The 18821-nt window shown below is 26.5% G+C and overlaps 1 protein-coding gene across 2 annotated transcripts in view; it reads right to left on the bottom strand.

Moving 5' to 3' along the window:
* The window catches only part of LOC107452653 (structural maintenance of chromosomes protein 4), a 46927-nt gene that overhangs the window by 18727 nt on the left and 9379 nt on the right, over positions 1-18821 (bottom strand). For both annotated transcript variants that reach the window (XM_016069198.4, XM_016069199.3), the window contains exons 6-15: positions 15302-15466; positions 14044-14171; positions 12320-12460; positions 11518-11668; positions 9863-9976; positions 9507-9614; positions 6600-6721; positions 6362-6470; positions 4349-4480; positions 66-227 (exon numbers count right to left, since the gene is read on the bottom strand). In XM_016069198.4, coding sequence (XP_015924684.1) covers positions 66-227; positions 4349-4480; positions 6362-6470; positions 6600-6721; positions 9507-9614; positions 9863-9976; positions 11518-11668; positions 12320-12460; positions 14044-14171; positions 15302-15466 — 1332 coding nt within the window. The remainder of the gene's footprint in view (positions 1-65; positions 228-4348; positions 4481-6361; positions 6471-6599; positions 6722-9506; positions 9615-9862; positions 9977-11517; positions 11669-12319; positions 12461-14043; positions 14172-15301; positions 15467-18821) is intronic.

The following is an 18821-nucleotide window of genomic DNA, read 5'->3' as shown; positions in this document are numbered from 1 at the left end:
AATATTAAAAATTTATCCATAACTTTTTAATAAAACAAAACATGCACCAAAGATAGAACATTTACCTTATCTAATGCTATAAATGTAGTATATCCTAAGTTATTCTGTTTCAAATATTCAACACAATCTTGAGCAGTATCTATAGTATCTGTAACAATGTTATCTAAAGGTCCACAAGCTGTAGATATAGCTATGTCATATTTCGGATCAATAGCTCCAAGATCTCCCTAAATGAGAAAACAAAAATATTTAAATAATACTTAGAAAACAAGAGAGGTTAGCATATGTATCTTTTAGCTGCAAATTTATTTTTTGCTATACATAATAATATGCAGAAACAATATTATTTCAAAAGAAAATAACAAGAAGTTTTCATTCAATATATCTTTTGAAAGTTTCAAGTTGAATGTAATTTTATTTTTTTTTAAATTTTTACAATATATTTATATATAAATGATGATGGCAGCCATGGTCAAATGTTCAAGAACGCAGGCAAACAGTTGGATGGAAAATTATATTTATTTAAAGTCATTGTAAAAAGATGACAGAGCTTCACTTAGCCTATTTAAATAATTTCAAGCATTAGCAGAGTCCAAATCACACTCTGAAATCTGAGTGCTAGAGCTTTTATCTTAGGGAAAGTAGCATAAGTGTTTCTCTCTATTGTTTTAGGTCTCAGGGAAAAAGGGAAACATTTCTAATTTTAATTGGTCTATTAAATGGGTCGTGGGAGTTATTCTTTTCCACAAGTTAGCAAAGGGGAAAACGCATAAATATTAACCAATGCAAAAACAAATTAAAAGACAGGGTGTAAATATTAAAGCATGAAAAAGAGCTTTTCGTTTTGAATAATAAATTAAGAAAAAGATTTAGATAAAGGAATAATATAAAAAATTAGTTAAAGCTTTTCATGTTACTTAAAAAACTAAACCTAGTCATCATTTTTGACACCTAACTTTTAAAATACTATTGCTCTGGCGATTCAATTTCTGACGGAGATATACGTCGGATAGGAAGTTACAAGTACAGTAGAGCGCCGATTATCAGAACTGCTCGGGACCGAACATGGTTCGGATAATGAAAAGTTCGGATAATTGGAAAGTTGTTTAAAATCTAGTGTAAATGATTATTATTTATGCATTAACTTCCCTTCGCACCTTTTGTAGGGTTAGGACTGGCAGTACTATGTTGTCTGGGGTGTTTAAAATTTTTTTCCTTTTTCAATTTTTAAATATTTTTAATATTTTTTTTTTCATTTTGAATTATTTTTATCATATTTAAGTTTTTTATAATTTTTTTGTCAATTACTGATTTTAAAACATTTTTCATTATTTTCCATTGCAAGAGAAATCCAGCAAAGATCTCGTATCAAAGAAGACGCGTTTTTTTAGCAGCCATTTATCCCTTATCGTTTTTTTTAGCAGCCATTCATCCCTTATTCTTTTTAAGTAAATCAACTGAACTGGATCGACATCATTTTGACGTTCTAGCCACTTCATTGCGAAATCTAATGGATTGCATGCTTCTATATGAGAAGGTCCACTGTCTTGAACTTGATCACCTACTTCTTTCACTTCGTCTGTAGAGTTCCCATTTTCATTCAAAATTTCAGCAACAATTTCATCATTTTCATCCGAAAGATCTACTGGTTCAGAAACTTCAGTTTCGTTTGTTTTTCTGTTAAGAATTTTATTCCAAGATTTAAGATTCCAAGCACTGTAATCACTAATTATTTACCATAAGTTACAACTACCCATTCCCCAATTATAGAACTTCAGAACTTATCAATTCATAAACTCCTTCTGCGTTCCAACCATTATAGACTATCAAAATGAAGTTCTTGGAAGATAATTTTCTGTTGTAAAGGGCTAAAGGGGTATGTAGGTTTACCTGTATCACAATACATGCATGTATGGCAACTATAAGAAAACTGCTAAAAAGGTTGTAAATTAAATATGGTCTCCAGATGTAGGGGGTATTATTTATTCTTCTCAATTTAGAAAAATTGTCGATAGGTTAAAAAGTATTCTAAACTTAAAANGGATATAATCGTGTGGACTGATGAAAAGATTATATCTTATTTTCAGTTGTTTTTTTAAAACAATTTCATCCTTTTTTTTTAATTAGTTGTTTGTTATTCTTTTCATTAATTATTATCCCCCCCTTTTGCATATGCCTGTAATTTTCCTTTGTCTTCTCTTCTTTTTGAACTTATATATATATAACGTAATAAATAAAAACAAAAAACACGAAGAAAATTAAGAAAAACAATAAGTTTTAATTATTGGCCATAGAGCTGCCAGTAAATAGAACTCATAAAATAAGTTCAAAATGTAGAGAAAACAAGGAAAAATTACAGAACAATGAAAAAAAGGAAAAATAATAAAAATAACAAAAAGCAGGGGGGGGGGACAAAAAAATTTAAAATCCAGAAAATAAAAGATATAATCTTTTCTTCAGCTCACACGATTATATCCGCAAAAATGAGTGCTTTCTAATATTGCATCAATATAGCCTAAGCAAAATATATCAATACAATACTGTGAGAAGCACTCCAAAAAAATTACCTACAAAAAAATTACAACAAATAAAATAGAACACAATAAGTAAAAATATCATCATGTAAAAGCAGAAAATAAATTATAAAGAAAAAACAGAATAAAACATGAAATGAAATCCATAAAGCGAGTAGCGAATTCAAATGAACTTACATGAAAGGGAAATTTTTCAAGAATGATTTAAAATTTTTTCGTAATAAGATTGTCAGATTGCAAAAAAATGAAAACAAAAGCGCAAATTGAGCTAAAAGTGTAACTAGGGGAGTTTGTATTAAAGTGTGTTCTTGCTGCATTACTGAAATGTGTTTGATTTGTTAGTTACCAAGGATGGACCTGAAAATGGATGTGCGCAAGGTAATATTATACTGGATAATTTAAAGAAGTTGACAAGAAATAATTTTTGAAAATAAATATTTATTTATGAAAAAAAATATATAAAATAGAAAAGAGAAAGAAACATGAATTGCCTGTTTTCCACATAATTTTAGCCACGGATTTGCCCGAAATGGATTTGCACATGGAAAAATTATATAAATTAACAAAGAAAATTTTTGTAAATGTATCTACAATAATATATGATTAACTCAATGATTTTATATAGAATTTTATTACTTTAGTTGGGTATCCACTGCTTTTTATCAAATTTTGAAAGAGTTTATCTAATTGTTTTTTAGATAAATAAATATTACTACATATTCTTTTAATTCCATTCATTTCATTAAAGGTGGTATTTAAATAGATGTTCCTAGAAACATTAGAATTCCAAGTAATTAGTTTATTTATATTAAAATTAAAATAATTTCTTTTATCGTACAAATCAACAAAGTAGATATTTTCTTCTTTTATAATACCCAAATCCAAAAAATTGAAATTAATATTATCATCATGATTACGAAGCAAGATTAATTCCTTGGTGTAAATATTATTTAATAAAATAGTATAATCTTGAAAATTAAAGATAATTAAATCATCAATAAATCTAAAAACAAATTTAATACTAAGAGTATAATTATTTTCATAATAATGCAAAAATAAGTTAGCTAAAAGAGATGAATAATTAGATCCTTGCGGTATTCCATCAATTTGAAGAAAAATATCCCTTCCATTGTAAAGATAATTACTAAAAAGACAAAAATTAATCAGAATTTCCCAATAATCGAAATCGCAACAAAGGATATTTTTAAAATCATAGTAATAATTCAAAAGGACATCTTTTAGTTTAAAAGGGGGAATGCTATTGAAAAGATCCTGGAAATCAAAAGTCGCAATAGAATTAATTTTATCATGTTTAATGAATTCTAAATTTGGTTGATTATTAGTGATAATCCAAGAGAAACCTTCTTCAGAAATATTGTTAATTATTTTATTTAAGTAGTTAGAGAAAATGGTGCCAGGCTTAGTTAGATAAGTATTAAATCCACATGTGATAGTTCTAAATTTTACAGGAATTTTATGAAATTTAGGACTGATAATTAAGTAAGGAAATTATATATTGCTAATTTTAATTTTTAATCTCTTATATAAAGCTCAAATTTTTTTAATGACAATTATTTAAATTACTAAGTTTAAAATTTTTACTGTTTTTTAATTCCGTATTTAAAAGTTCAACATAGAATTTTTTTACAGAAGATTGCATAATTATTGTTAGCTATTACAAAATTACTCACATTTAGTTATTTTTATTTTTTCCCCTTTTTTTTATTGCTCTGTAATTTTCCCTTGTTTTCTCTACATTTCGAACTTTATATATATAGAGAGAGAGGGAGAGGTTAATCGGTGAAATACTTTACCAGTCGCCCATAAACTCCAGTTAGTCTACCCTTCTTTTTCTCATCTAAGAAGGCTTTGGTCAAAGTACTTCGATTCTGTGAAGAACTTAAGGAATTTGTAGTCTCATCAAGTTTAATTCGCAAGTGCTTCAACTGAAAACAAGAATTCAAGGAATATAGTTTCTAGTACTAATTTTCATATTAAAATAATTTTAGTCAAATTAAAATTTTGAAAAACAAGATTACACTCTATAAAAGGAATTTACACAAAGCTCATTTAAAATTACTTCTAAATAGTATACTAGAGATTATATAATAAAAAAAATTAGACAAAGATTAAAATAAGATACTATTATAATAGTATACTAGTATATGATAAGATAATAGTATACTATTTAAAGATAAGATTTAAATACTATACTAGAGATTAAATAATAAAAAAATTAGATAAAGATTAAAATAAAGTCATAAATATTTATGATTAATGTTAAAATATTTTAGGCTTAATTTACAATATACCAAATCATACACTAGTTAACACACAAATACTTAATATTACTTAAAATACCTCATTAATTTTTTTAATTAAAAAAATTTTATATTGCAGCAAAGAAAGAATATATTTTTTTAAGTTGCAAAAAAAAAATTTAACAAAAGAAATCATATTTAACAAAATAAAATCAATCAAATAAAATTAAATTTAACAGTAATATAACAATTAATCTGCATACATAGAAAGGCAGCCTGGGAGAGTAGGAAAGACAGGCACAGGTCGGTAAAAGCACATCATTATTTAGCCATTATTGTGAAAAGAGCTATCATCCAAGTAACACAAAATCGAAATGCTTCTGTATAAAAATTAGGGTAAATCTTGCAAACAAGTCTTGATAAACTCTTAAGTCAGATGTAAAAAGGGAATTATTATTTCTCATAACTTGTTCAAAAAAAAAAAAGTTAATGGATATCTTCAGTTCTCACACTTAAGTGAGAGAAAAACTTAAAGTACGTTAATACTTTACGTAGCGTAGCATACTCTAATTAAATTTAGAACTAAAATGCCGGATATGAATACTAAATGTGACAACGCATTTCGTTTTGAATAATAAATTAAGAAAGAAAATTTAGATAAAGAAATAACATAAAAGAATTGGTAAAGCTCTTTATGCTTTTATATATATATNATATATATACACATGTGTTTGATTATTCAAGCATGAAATACTAAGAGTTAACCACCCCCGATTTTCTACAAGAAATCTTACTTACATTGCATCAATATTACTGACATAGTAAAAAAAGATATGTTACTACTTGCTTAAAAAAAAAAAGAGATTGGACAAGTTATTTTATAAAATATAATTTAAAGAAATGTTACTCTACTCATACATTTTTTATAAAAATTTTAATGAACCCTTTCTGAAAAAAGTGTAATTTTAAATAAAAATTAACAAATAATAATGTTAATCAATATTTAAATCAATATTTAAATCATTATTATAACAGTTATATGCAAAAGCTTTTACTAGAAAATGAAGTCCCACACTGTTATAACTAGCTGTTTGGAAAATTTAGGATCTGTACAGACCTTTTTTTTTAAAATCTAATTTTATTACATTTATACAACGCAAATAATGTGGAAAAAAATAAAACATGTAAAAAAAATTATAATTCTTTCATATTGAACAACGTTTTGTTATCTAACAAAAGATAGTCGTTCCACAGAAAGTTTGCTTTTTGATAATTCATACCAAGGGAAACTAAGTATAGTTTGTCTTGATGTCTTCCTAGATTGTGATTGTCAAACATGCAATAAAATTGTTTGTTTTTATTTATGTAAAAACAATTACAAGCGAAGGACAATGAAAATCACAGATAGAGACAATCCAAGGCTTACAATAATTTCATATAAGAAAACTCAGAAGCATCTAATACAACAAACGTAGAAAGAAATTATTAGCTCTAAAATTAAAATAAAAAATTGGAAGAAGTGGAATGTAAAAAAGTATCCTTTTATAAAAGAAAGAAAATGTATACTTCTTCATTAAGAGTGTTTTCGTTCTTTTCTTTTTCAACTAACTCCACTTTTGCTGATTTCAATTTACACTGAACTTCAGGTAATCTTTCATTTGCTTTTTTAATGGCTCTAAAAAAAGTAATTATTACATAATCAAAAACAAAATAAAAAAATTATGAATATATCTCAGTTTTTATTTTAATGAAATTAAGAAATTACATATCAAACTAATTAAAGAAAAAGGATTTTTAAAATTACCTGTCTTCATCCTGAATTAAAGAAGTAACTTTATCATAGTCAGTTTGCATAGATTCTAATTTTTCAATTTCCTTTCTTTCTGAACTTAAACAAAGATCCAATTCAGATTGAGCCAAATCCAACTGTAAAAAAAAAAATAAGCTTTTCTATGAAATAAATTAAAATAATGACAACAAAGAAAAGTAATCAATATGCAAAATTTTCAGTATTTTGACCAGTTCGCACATAAAATATAAATCTTAAAGCACATCAATACATTTTTTACTTCATATTCAGTATTACGTTTTATTGAAACCTACACCATTTCAACAAAGCCTTCCTGAAATTTTTTCCCAACACAACACTTAGATTATGGACTTGTAACAGCTTTTACCCCTGGCAAAAGTCAATTTGGAACATCGAAGTGGTGAGTTCAAAACAGTATTGCACTTAAAATACGTAATGCTATATATTTTAAAACTATTGGAAATAAGAAAGCGTCCTGTGATGAAATTGCGGCGACATTGTCGCACAATGTTTCAAAGTTTTCGAAGAAAGATTTTTCATTTGGAAAGGGAAAAATTCTGGTTTTCCTTTCTAAAACATTTTTCAAAAAATGCTTGTTTTATTTCTGTAGAATTTTTTTCAAAGATGTCTTTCTTGGGCATCAGAGAGGAAATGAATGATAGTGATTCTTCTGTTCTCATTTAAGATTTTTTTAAAAAATCAGTAATTACTGGCTTTAGCTAGAATTCAAATTAATAACATAAAATAAAAAATTCAGAAATCGTGAAAGTTTAAAAGGCAGTTTTCTCTAGATATGATATTCCTTCTTTCATTTTTTCCCTTTAAAGAACATCTTGTTTTACATACACTTATTTGAGTATCTCTTTTTTAAAAATTGCTATTGACTTGATTTCATTGTCGATCTTTATTTTGGGAGTTACTATACGGATGCTATGATTTTTAATTCATGTATAAATTTGAATTTATTAACGTTTCATTTATTTACGAATTTTAATTTGTGAAATGATTTACAAAATTCGAAAGAGGAAATAATTAGTGCATTTTTCTGCCTACAAAATGCGAGAATATTGCCTATAATATTCGAATTTAAAAAATATTACTTTTACAATTAAAAAATTTTTATACATATTAATTTCATACTTTCTTCTGTAAACACAACGTTTCTGTTACTTTAAATTAGTAATTATTATAATTGTTTTTGCAAAATATTAGTGATAGGAAAATTTGTCGCAGAAAGCCTGAAAAAAATTCTGCCACAGGGAGAAAGCAGTCCCTGCGCAATTTTTACTCATACAAAAAACCAACTTGGGGACTGGAAGTCATGAATTCATGAAGGCACTTAAAATATTATAAGCATATTTTTAACTTGTAAAAAACAGTGAATCCATTTTTACCTCTGCTGAAGCAGAGAAATGCTGCTGAAACCAATGTTAATGTAAAGAAGTGAGCCAGGAAGCATAAGTTTCTGAAACTCAATGCTAATACAGAATGTAATGTGGTAAAATCTTGAAGTCAGATCAGCTGAATGCAGTATAGCAATTTTAATTGTGCCAGATGCTAGTTCACATTAAAAGAAACTTATAACCTTGTCAAAAGTATTTTAAAGAAAACAAATAGAAAAAAAAAAAATTTTTTTTAATTTAACCCTGAGGAATATAAGTAAGAAATTTTGTGTCAAATCAATTCAAATCAAAATTCAATAAAAAATTCAAACCAATTTGCAGCTTTAATTGCTACGATTACATTTTAAAAACTATTAGTTCCATCTATTTAATTTTGTTATTAAATTTACAATAAAAAAATCAGATAGAAATATGAAACTATATAGTAGCAATGCCAGTTAAATACATATACCTAAATAAAAAACTAAACTTTTTTAATTTAGAACTTTGAAAACTTAAAACTATTAGTCCTATCAGCTTTGATTCAGTCTAACGCAATTCAGCAGATGAAAATACATCAGGATTTTCAAGATACATTGCATTAAACAAATGAAGGGACCCTCAGTTAATACTTTTAAAATGTCACCATTAAGAAAATATTGAGTGTTTTATTTATTTTCTTCATAAAAATAACTCAAGAGTACTGAAAATTCCTAAAACCACAAATTCAATAAGATACTAAGAGCCCTTAACATAGCATTAATTTTACAGTTAGTGAATCAGTATCCTCGAATGCTAACTTTGTGATTTTGGAATTACAAATTAGTCTCATAGACATACCCGGGCAGTTAAAAAAAAAAGCTCATTAGTGATATTCTACTTGATTAATAATTGATCTTTTTCTATCTTGTTTGGCATTTTCATTTATTTATTGCATTAGTTACAACACCTGTTTGATACTTATATGTTACAATTTTTGTAACCATTTACTAATGTTTCTGATTTGATATACCCTTAACAAAATTTTCTTACCATATAATCAACTATTATCAGTATTGACTGACATGTATCTATTCTGTGTTTATGAGAACTATTACTGCTGTCACTATTTTTCTTGTATCGAAAAAATTATTTGTGAATGTGTACTGTCAAAGAATTTTTAGAGTTTGTATGTCCCCAACAACTATTGTCAAAAATTCAAAACTGTTCGTTCAAGCAACAAAAGTGCACAGAAATAGGTAAAAAAAAAATCCAATTTTATATCTTTTTTTTTTTGTCTTTTCCTTTTAAATCAATAAATTTGAATTTTGAACTTTTTTTTAATTTTTCTTAAACTTAAATTCTAGATTTTGTCTTTAATATTTTCTAAAAATTTTTATAACATGATTATTACTTAAAATTTAGTTGAAATAAAATTTTCTTATGGCAGTGAATTAATTTACAGTCCTAGTTATTAAATCAAAATAAATAACATGAAATCAAAGTTTTTTTCAATTGTTTTAAAGTAAACTACACTAACCTCAGATTTCTTTTGATTCACTGTATCTTTCAGCTGAACTAATTCTTTTTCTAGACTATCTTTTTCTTCTTGAAATCCTTGAATTTCATCTTTCATACTACCCATCAGCTGCAAATAAATACTATATATTATCCACAAATTTTTACTTTAAAGAGTTTACAATACAGTAGTGAGGACAGGTTACACACATCCCAAATCAATAAAAAAATCCTAATCGTTGAAAACTTATATCACCAATGTACTTTCGTTTTTCACAAAATCTATAAAATTTATCACTTAAGAAAAACATATTTAAATAGAGATCAACATATAAATATTGAAGGAGAAATTCAAGTATTGAACAAAATTCTAATTACTTCTGTTAATTTATCCTCTTCAACAGCTTTTGTTGCCTCAATTTTCTTTTTCTTTTCTTCCAACTCAGAAATTTCTCCTTTTAATGTTTCCGGCTGTTTTTTCAATTTTGATATCTGTTTTAAGCAAAAAAGAACAAATGTATAATCTCAACTATATACAGCATGTTTGAAACAAACATAAACAAATAAAATCAGACTAAAAAAATTATCATTCTCTTCCTGTACCTAAATAATTGACAAATTTGGACTTACTAATTGAACTATAATGATTATCTATCATATTGTCATTATTTTAAGAACACAAGTTTACAAAAAAAGTAATAATCTATATTAAGCTTGTACTTCAAAACAAGAATAAAAGTATGGAACCAAACAAGAGAAAATTTTTCCACAAAAAAAAATTGACGAGAGTTTTCATATATTATAAATTTATGTTTTTATCAGTACTGAACACAAATCTGCCTTTTATGACAAAAATTTTTTCTGCAAACATACTTTTTCCAGAGAATAAGGGAAAATTATGGTTATTTGGAGGGTGGTGCAGTCCCCTTAGGTGGTGGAAATTTTCTTTTATATATTTCTATCTTGTATTTCATACAAATTCAACCCACTATTAATTATAATCAGAATCATTGAGACTTGACTAAACTCATAAGATTGATTTTTTTCTTCTGGTTAGTCCTTGATGAAAACAAGATTTAAAGCATACGTAACTATAAAATAAAAAATTCTTTTTCATTCTAAAATATCCATTTTAAAACTAAATTCTATTTCATGCACAAGGGAATAATTTTAAGAACGAAAATCAAATCATAACACAATTTAACTCTCTCATATTTTGTTATTTTCAATCTAATAAACTCTATTCAATCAATTAAATTTAATATTTTAAAAATAAATTTAATGGTACTAAATGTGGTGGAATGGTATGTGGAAGTAAAACAAAGAAATCACTGGAGAGTACCACTTAATAATTGCAAAATGAAAAAAAAAAGACTTTTCTAACAATAATGATCTCTATAAGGAACTAAAAAAAAAATGAGTAATAATTTTTAATTAAAAACAGTGTCTGCTAATGCACTTTAAACTTTGAAATGACGAATTACATCTGCCCCCAAGAGTATTGATAGTTAGACTACAATGGACAACCTCCGTCTATCTTCAATGGTATTTGGCATTATTATGTCATTCAATTGCTAATTCAGTTAACTAATTCCAACCATATCTTTAACGAGACAGAAATTTACGTTTTCATATTTGTCAATGTGTTAAATTTATGACTATTACAGATAATACATGCAAAAACAACTATGTTTCCAAAAAAGAAAATAATTATAGCTATATCAAGGCCAACCACTAAAAAATTTGATAGATTTATTATTATTTTTTTATGCATATATGCAGTGTAATTTAAGTCTATAGTGGAGGGGAATATTTAATTTTGATACTTTATGAATGCATTAAGCAAAAATTGTAAGCTGCAAAATGATATGGTAATTAAAATATATAAATATTAAAAAAAAAAAGAAGAAAAAAAAATAAAACAATTTTATAATTTTTTTTAAAAGATGGCATGTAATTAACTAGTTGAAAAAACATTCAAATTTTAAACAGTTTAAGCAATTGCCAAAATAAAAACTTTTTCTTTAACTTACCTTAAGTTCTTCAGTTTCTAAATTTTTTGCCAACTTTTTCAATTTATCTTTATTATTCTTTAAATTTTCTCTACAAGCAGCATCTGTATGCTCCAACTTGGTAAACTGTACTTGGTGTTCTTCAACTGTTTTCAAGCAATTTTCATATTCCCTAGATAAACATTAAAATTATATCACTTCAAATTCAATACATGCAAAGCTGAAAATAAATTTAGAAAAACTAACCTTAATGAAAAAATATTATTGTAACTTTTATTTTAATAAATTAATTATATACTTCTGTTTTCTTGCAACTAATTTTGAAAGATTAATGTTAAAATAGACATAAATTAAAGCCATTTATACAACAAAACAAAAAAATTATTAAAACGAAATTGAATTTCACATGCTGAACTAAGCAAAAAACGGAAAAGTAAAACTAGATAAGACATTTTTAAATACAAAGTTTAAAAAAAAGGAGAAAATTTGAAGCGTGTGAAAATTTATTAAACTCTAAAAAACTTCTCATATATATATTATAGTATTTTATCTTTTTAAAAAATAACTTCTTACGCAGGAAAACGTTTTAAGCAGGAACTTCTGAAACGGGTTCCACTGTATATAAAATATAAATACTACATTTATTGCTTATTGCTATGGATGGAAGAATTTTTATACATTTCGGTTATGAAAATAATACCTTATAATGTTGTTAATTATACTAATGGTGTGATATTCAAACAAAAATTAAAATTTTCAAGTGCAAACAAAATTTACTTTTCAGTTATCATTTTTTTTTCTCGATAAACAAAATTATGAATACCTTACAATCTTTTCCAAATCATTTTCTTTCAGGTTCTTTATATCTTCTACTTCATTTAAGGATGTAGATAATTCATTTGTCTTTTGAACAAGACCATTCTTTTTATCACTGAGTATTTCACCAGCTTCAGTACTTGCCTTTCTAAAAATCGTGACAAAATTTAAATGTATACAACAAAAAAAATGACATTTAATAACTTTAAATTATGTCGAAAACAAGAAATATCTTTTATTTTACTTAAAAGTATGAAAATTTTTTGTAACCAATTTAGAATTTTTAAAGTTAATATATTTGAATGTTAGTATACATAGGTTTGAAAGCCTGAGCTTCCGCACTAGCAACTTTATAACTTTTTAAGACCACTTATTTGTGGGCAACCACTCATGGAAAAAGATTTCAATAGGCGGAAAGGTGACTCTAACCCATAATCCGTCTACCACTGAAGATATTTTACATCAGCACTGTGGTCGGTTTGAGCCGTGTGCAAAATTCGTTTTGATTAGCCATCGCTGGGATTCGAACCCAGTTCACCTCATTGAAAGACGAGCACTCTATCCCCTGAGCCCCCTCCCTCCCGGCCAATGAAAAAGGATTTTATTTTATTTTATAACCATCGTTGAACAGCCAGTCCAATTTTACGGGTTTACGACTACTAATGTTTAATTCCGAAGTCTTGTAATTTTGAACCCAATCCAGAAGACACGGGAACTCCTGGATCGAGTATTGGGAGAAATTTTGCCTTCGTGGAGGACTTTTTTTGATGGAGCTAACTCTCATTTGTGTTACATGGAGAGGAAGACCACGAGAACCTCCCACGGTTAGCCTGACAGCAAGGAGACTCTAACCCATGACCCGTCTACCACTGAGGATATTTCACGTCAGCACTTTGGTCGTTGCAAGCCGGATGCGGAATTCGTATCGACTAGGAATTAAACCCGGTTCGCCTCATTGGAAGGCAAACGTTCTATCCCCTGAACCATCACGGTTCTTTAAAAAAGGATTTTATTTTATTTTTTATTTTATTTTATAACCGTCGTTGAACAGCCAACCCAATTTCATGGGTTTACGACTACTAACGTTCAACTCCGTAGCCTTGTAATTTTGAACCAATCCAGAAGACAAGGAAACTCCTGGATCAGTACCCCCAGAGGTATTGATTTGTTGTGGGAACATGGAGGACTTTGAGACTCGACAGATTTAACGTGCATCAGTCACCATTTACTACACGGGGAGTCTTCGGCCGGCGAGGATCGAACTTTAAAAAAGGATTGTCAAGTTTGAACTCATTTGCTTACAAACTGCTGTAATAAACTTTAAAACTTATATCTAACCTTTTAACAAGCTTGAATTTTTATGCTAATGTTACAATTAGCTATAAAAAGATAATCTATTTATAGAATTTAACTTCTGCTCAAAAGAGTCAAAAAGAAGTTTACAACTTTTATTAAGAAAAGAATTAGAGGATTAAATAGTAATTTAAGAATTAAACAAAATTAAAAAATATATAATGCTGTAATAATATGACAAGATGTATTTTAGTAATAACTTTTCTAATTTTCTGTAATCACAGAGTAACTTCCATAATGTGCAAAATTACTAAAATAAGAAATGAAATAGGCTTCAGAATTATATTGTAACAAAATTCGAAACATTTACCTGTTAACAGATTTTTTTTTTTTGCCTTATCTAAATAAATAAAAATGAAGCAAACTATTTGTACTTACATTTCAGCTTGAAGAACAGAATTTTGCATTAGTGTTAAGTTATTTGCCAGTTCTAAGTATTCCAGGGCTTTGTTTCTGGGCTTTTCTGCATCTGCTCTCTCTTTTTCTATAATTTTTAAGTTGTTTAACTAAAAATAAACATTCAAACATAAGGTCTCAAACAAATGTAATCAAGAAATGTAGTTAACGTTCCTTAATAAAAACAAAAGATTTAAACCTATGTTTTAGAGGTTGAAATAAACAGTAGAATGTGATTTATAATTGAAAAACAATAAAGAATGACATTTTCTTCCTTGTTTAGAAACCTACACAATCTATTATATAGTTATCAGACAAATTTGTACATACATGCATTTTGTATTTCTGTAAGTTTACAAAGAATTTAACAAACATTTATGAAAAAAAATAATGAATAGAGGCAGATGTTCCATCTTTCCATACAATTAATGCAAGATCTTGGAAGTTTTCTGAGATAATACAACTTGTGGTAATTATTTATTCAGCAAATATGAGTACTTCTTGTACCAAAATGCAATACATCTATTTCAAGCTGCCACTTTCCCAGTGAGAATCCCAGTCTATAACAATGACAGCTCAGTGCCTAAACACTATTATATCACAGCTTTTCAATATTATTTAAGAGCATTTAAAATGCCTCTGAATATTTTTTAATTCAGATATTCTTCTAAATTGGCTCCAATTTAAAAAAAAAAAAAAACTTTATTTATAAACTTTACTATTAACACCTGAAAGTTTCAGTATTGTTAAATAAAATTTGTGACTTAATTTTCAAGGATGCTTTATTTTAATAACATTTAAAATGTGTTTAAAAGTTTGATATTGTAGATACCATAAATAAAAATATTTAAAAAAAATTTTTAAAAAAATAGTGTTTTTTTTAGAAAAAAGATAAATGTAACTATATTTTAATAAGTGATATAAATTTTATACTATATCTTCTCAGGCAGATTTTTGCAGGCTATTCATTTTTAACAATAGCATTTTGTCACACTGCCTTATTCGGTTCAATATTAATAGCAATATAAATTTTAAAACATATTAACAAACTCTTTATACTGTGATAAATAGTTAAAAATTAAAAGTGTAATATAATCGTTAAAATATACCTTCTTAAATTTCCTGTCATTTGTTGCTTGCAATTTTTAAAAAAATTTTACAATTAGAACAACTGTAATATTTCACAAAATAGTAATAATTAAATAAAAATGAAAAAAATAAATTAAACTTTAAAAAGTACCATCTCAAGTCTCTTTTCATTGGCTGCTTCCATTTTTTCATTAAAATGCTGAATTGGCTTGATAAAACGATTTGAACCAATAATGTCTTCAATATATTCAAGCATTCCAGTATCCTGATCAGTAACACCTTTAGGCTTCATCATGGATATCAATTCAATTTCACCCTGAAATGCAAAAATAATTAAAGAAAATTAGATTTATACTTTAACGCAGCTGAAAATCAATTAAACATAATCTATTTTTATTGATACATTTTAAAATAACATGTCATTGATTTTGAACATTTGTATAGTTATAAATATTTGAAATGTACAATATGCTTCAGTTTCAATGTCTTATAATATTAACTTAATCTAAACTTGACTGAGAATACAATACACAATATTGCAGAATACACAGATTGTTGTTTAATTGACCTTGTTTTAAAATTAAAGTTATTTCTGTATAAAATATCGAAATGTCTAACAATAATGTGAAGAAACTTTTTAACTGAGATTTTTGTTAATGTAAAACATTACAACACTAAAGTTATAGTTAGAGAGGATGAAAAGTATCAGTTGAATTATTTTTCCAATTGAGAATTTTTATAAATTTAGCATCTCTAATAATGAATAAAAGAAGTGATTAGTCGTAAGTACAAATCAAAACATTAAAATACTAATCATACATGATTTAAAAACATCAATATTTTGTTTATATAAAAGGCCGGGATTCATTTGGTGGAGAAAAAAATTTCTCGGTACTTTTAAACTCATTTTGTATGTGAACACTGAAGTCACTCTTTAACAAAATATATTCTTTCTCCCTATTCGATAGTGACAGCAAAAAAAAAAACTTAAACTTAAGCCATCAAAATAAGTTAGTCAGTTAACCATCTTTCACTCTCTGAAAAGTACAATATTTTTTAAAAGGGAACGAGATCAATTTTCATTTTATTTTGAATGTGTAATCAAACATAAAATTATTATTCCTTTATCTTCAATAATTCAATCCTTTGCTTATGGCACTTAACATGGTGAAGTTTGCCATTTGGTTCATATGTTGTATCAGCCATAAACAAATGGTTAATATAAAATATATTTTAACTTTTTTTTCTTATGTAAGAGGGTATTTCTAAATATGAAGTAATCTTAATATAAAGACATGATAAAAAATTCAAAGGAACATTTACATTCACCCTAAAAATATGGGTAACTAATCCATACAAAACATTCAGATATTAAAACATTTCAGTTAAAAGTATAATATTGTGTTCAGTTCATTTATTTCCTGCATTTTGCAATCAATAGAAAGCATAAATTTCAACCAACACAATTTTTTCAGCATTTTCAGTTAGATTCAAATGCACAATGCGAGATAATAAATAAATATATAAAAAAAAGTAGAATAGATAAAATATGTTTGTTGAAAATACATCTCTTGTAATCTAGCTAATTTATAATCAGATTCTTCTTCTTGGGCACTACAGCCTATGACAGGCCAAGGCCGCCCAATAAGTTTTTGCCATCTTGATCTATTCTGTGCCATGGCCTTCCAGTTAGATTAATAACTTTAAAAATTATGATTTAAAATTGAAAATATTCTAAAAAATTTATCTTTAGTTTTATTTTTTAAAAAAACACTAATTTATAGTAGAAACTTCAACTTGCAGGTTTCTCTATAGAAATACAAAAACACTTACATATATTTTTTTATAATATAACAGCTTACTTTATTTAAGAAAACTAAGCTAAGATTTTTTTTAATTTTATTGATTTGTTAAATAAAATATTTATTTTAATTATCTTCTCAAATTAAACTCAAAAGACAAGGAAACCAAAATAATCACATTTTACATGGCAATAACATTCACAAGATATTATACATGTGTCATATGTTTGAATTCTGACTCTCTGGCAGACGGCTTTACATCATGTCAGTATTTTATGTTAACAACAATGAATATACTTTTCAGAAATATTTTTAGCTACATGAATTTTGCTGTTTTGGGGCTAACTACTTCCATTTTTTTTTTTTTTGGGTGCACTTTAAGGCAAGAATACAAAACATTTAAAATTTAGTTCTAATTCTGTTTCACTACAAATTACAATTGTTTCATTCATTGAAAAATTTTATAAGCACACATTTTTTTTCAGTCATAGATGTTTGCATGAATTATAAAGAATTTTCAGCCTTCCCTTAAAGTAGTTTGTATAAAGATGTCATTTTTAACATGTAAAGTTAAAATATATTATTTTATTTGGAACCTTTTAAAGAAATTATGTGAAATATTCAATTTATCAGAAAGAAATGATAAATGCTTTTTTAGTGGTTACAAAAGGAGAAAAAAAGTGAGAAAGAGAGAGGTGAAGAAAACTTTTTATAATTAAAAAAAAAGCTATTGCAATGAACAGGGTGGCCACTCAAATCAGATTTCAAATTTCCCTGATTTTTCCAGGTTTTACAGATAAAAATCTTAAAATTTCCAGGTTTCTGTTTCTTTTTTCTTATAAAGTGTAAGATGTGTACAAGAAAAGTGTCTATATTATAAAATATTTTATTCAAAATGTTATTTTTTTAACATATCATCTTGAAAAACATAATTTATTCTGACAATTTTCAAGATTTTTTATTTATTTTTTAATGTTTTGGCACAAAATTTTGAATCAAAAATCATATATTGACCAACAAAGGAGCCTTTTTTGTTTAAAATTAAAATATGTTATAAGAGGTTAAAATGAAATAGAAAAAATTAGCATTAATGCAACAATTGTAAAAATTTGTTGACAAACATTGCTGTTAGTGATTGTAAAAGAATGTGTGATTGGTTGGTTTGCTCAGAAAAAATAATTCACAGATTTCTTTGAATAGGAGTAGAAAAGCTTTCAGAAAAAGAGTGCGATATAAAATCTATTATCATAAAATTATAACCAACTAATTTTCGGAGAATTTTATAAAGTTAAAAATACAAAAACATTTTGTCAAAATAGAGAAAAAAAATAACCACCAAAGCATCGGAACAAACTTGAGCCATAAATGGATTTAGCCCAAGGACAGAATTTAAAAACAGAAGCTAATATCCTAATCCCTTTTCCCACCAGAATCTTACCTAAATTTTCCTAAATTCCCATAGCGGTCAAAAGTTTGCACATTTGTTTAGCAACCGTGGAAGAATTTTATATGGCATTCTAGTTTAACAGAACTATAATGGAGCAAATTTTGATGCAAGCAAAGTATCGCTAAGTTGATGATATTTCAACTGTTTGGCGATACATTTCCGTTAAAAAAAAGTGGGTATAATGGATGAAATAATTTAAATTAAGAAAATTAGCAAATAATTTAAATTAGTGAAATTTGAAAAATCATCAAAGAAAAATTTCCAGCTTTTCTTTAAAAATCCCTGATTTTTCCAGGTTTTTATTCAAATTTCCCTGATATTTCCAGGTTTTTTCCAGTATAAAAAAATTCCCTGATAATTCCAGGTTTTCAAGGTTTTCCAGGTGGGTGGCCACCCTGAATGAAATCTTAAATGAAATTTTA

Source organism: Parasteatoda tepidariorum, chromosome 1 (genome assembly GCF_043381705.1).
Source record: "Parasteatoda tepidariorum isolate YZ-2023 chromosome 1, CAS_Ptep_4.0, whole genome shotgun sequence".
NCBI classification, from domain to species: Eukaryota; Metazoa; Arthropoda; class Arachnida; order Araneae; family Theridiidae; genus Parasteatoda; species Parasteatoda tepidariorum.
The sequence above is the reverse complement of the archived record's forward strand: the minus strand, read 5'-3'. Positions and strand labels throughout refer to the sequence as shown.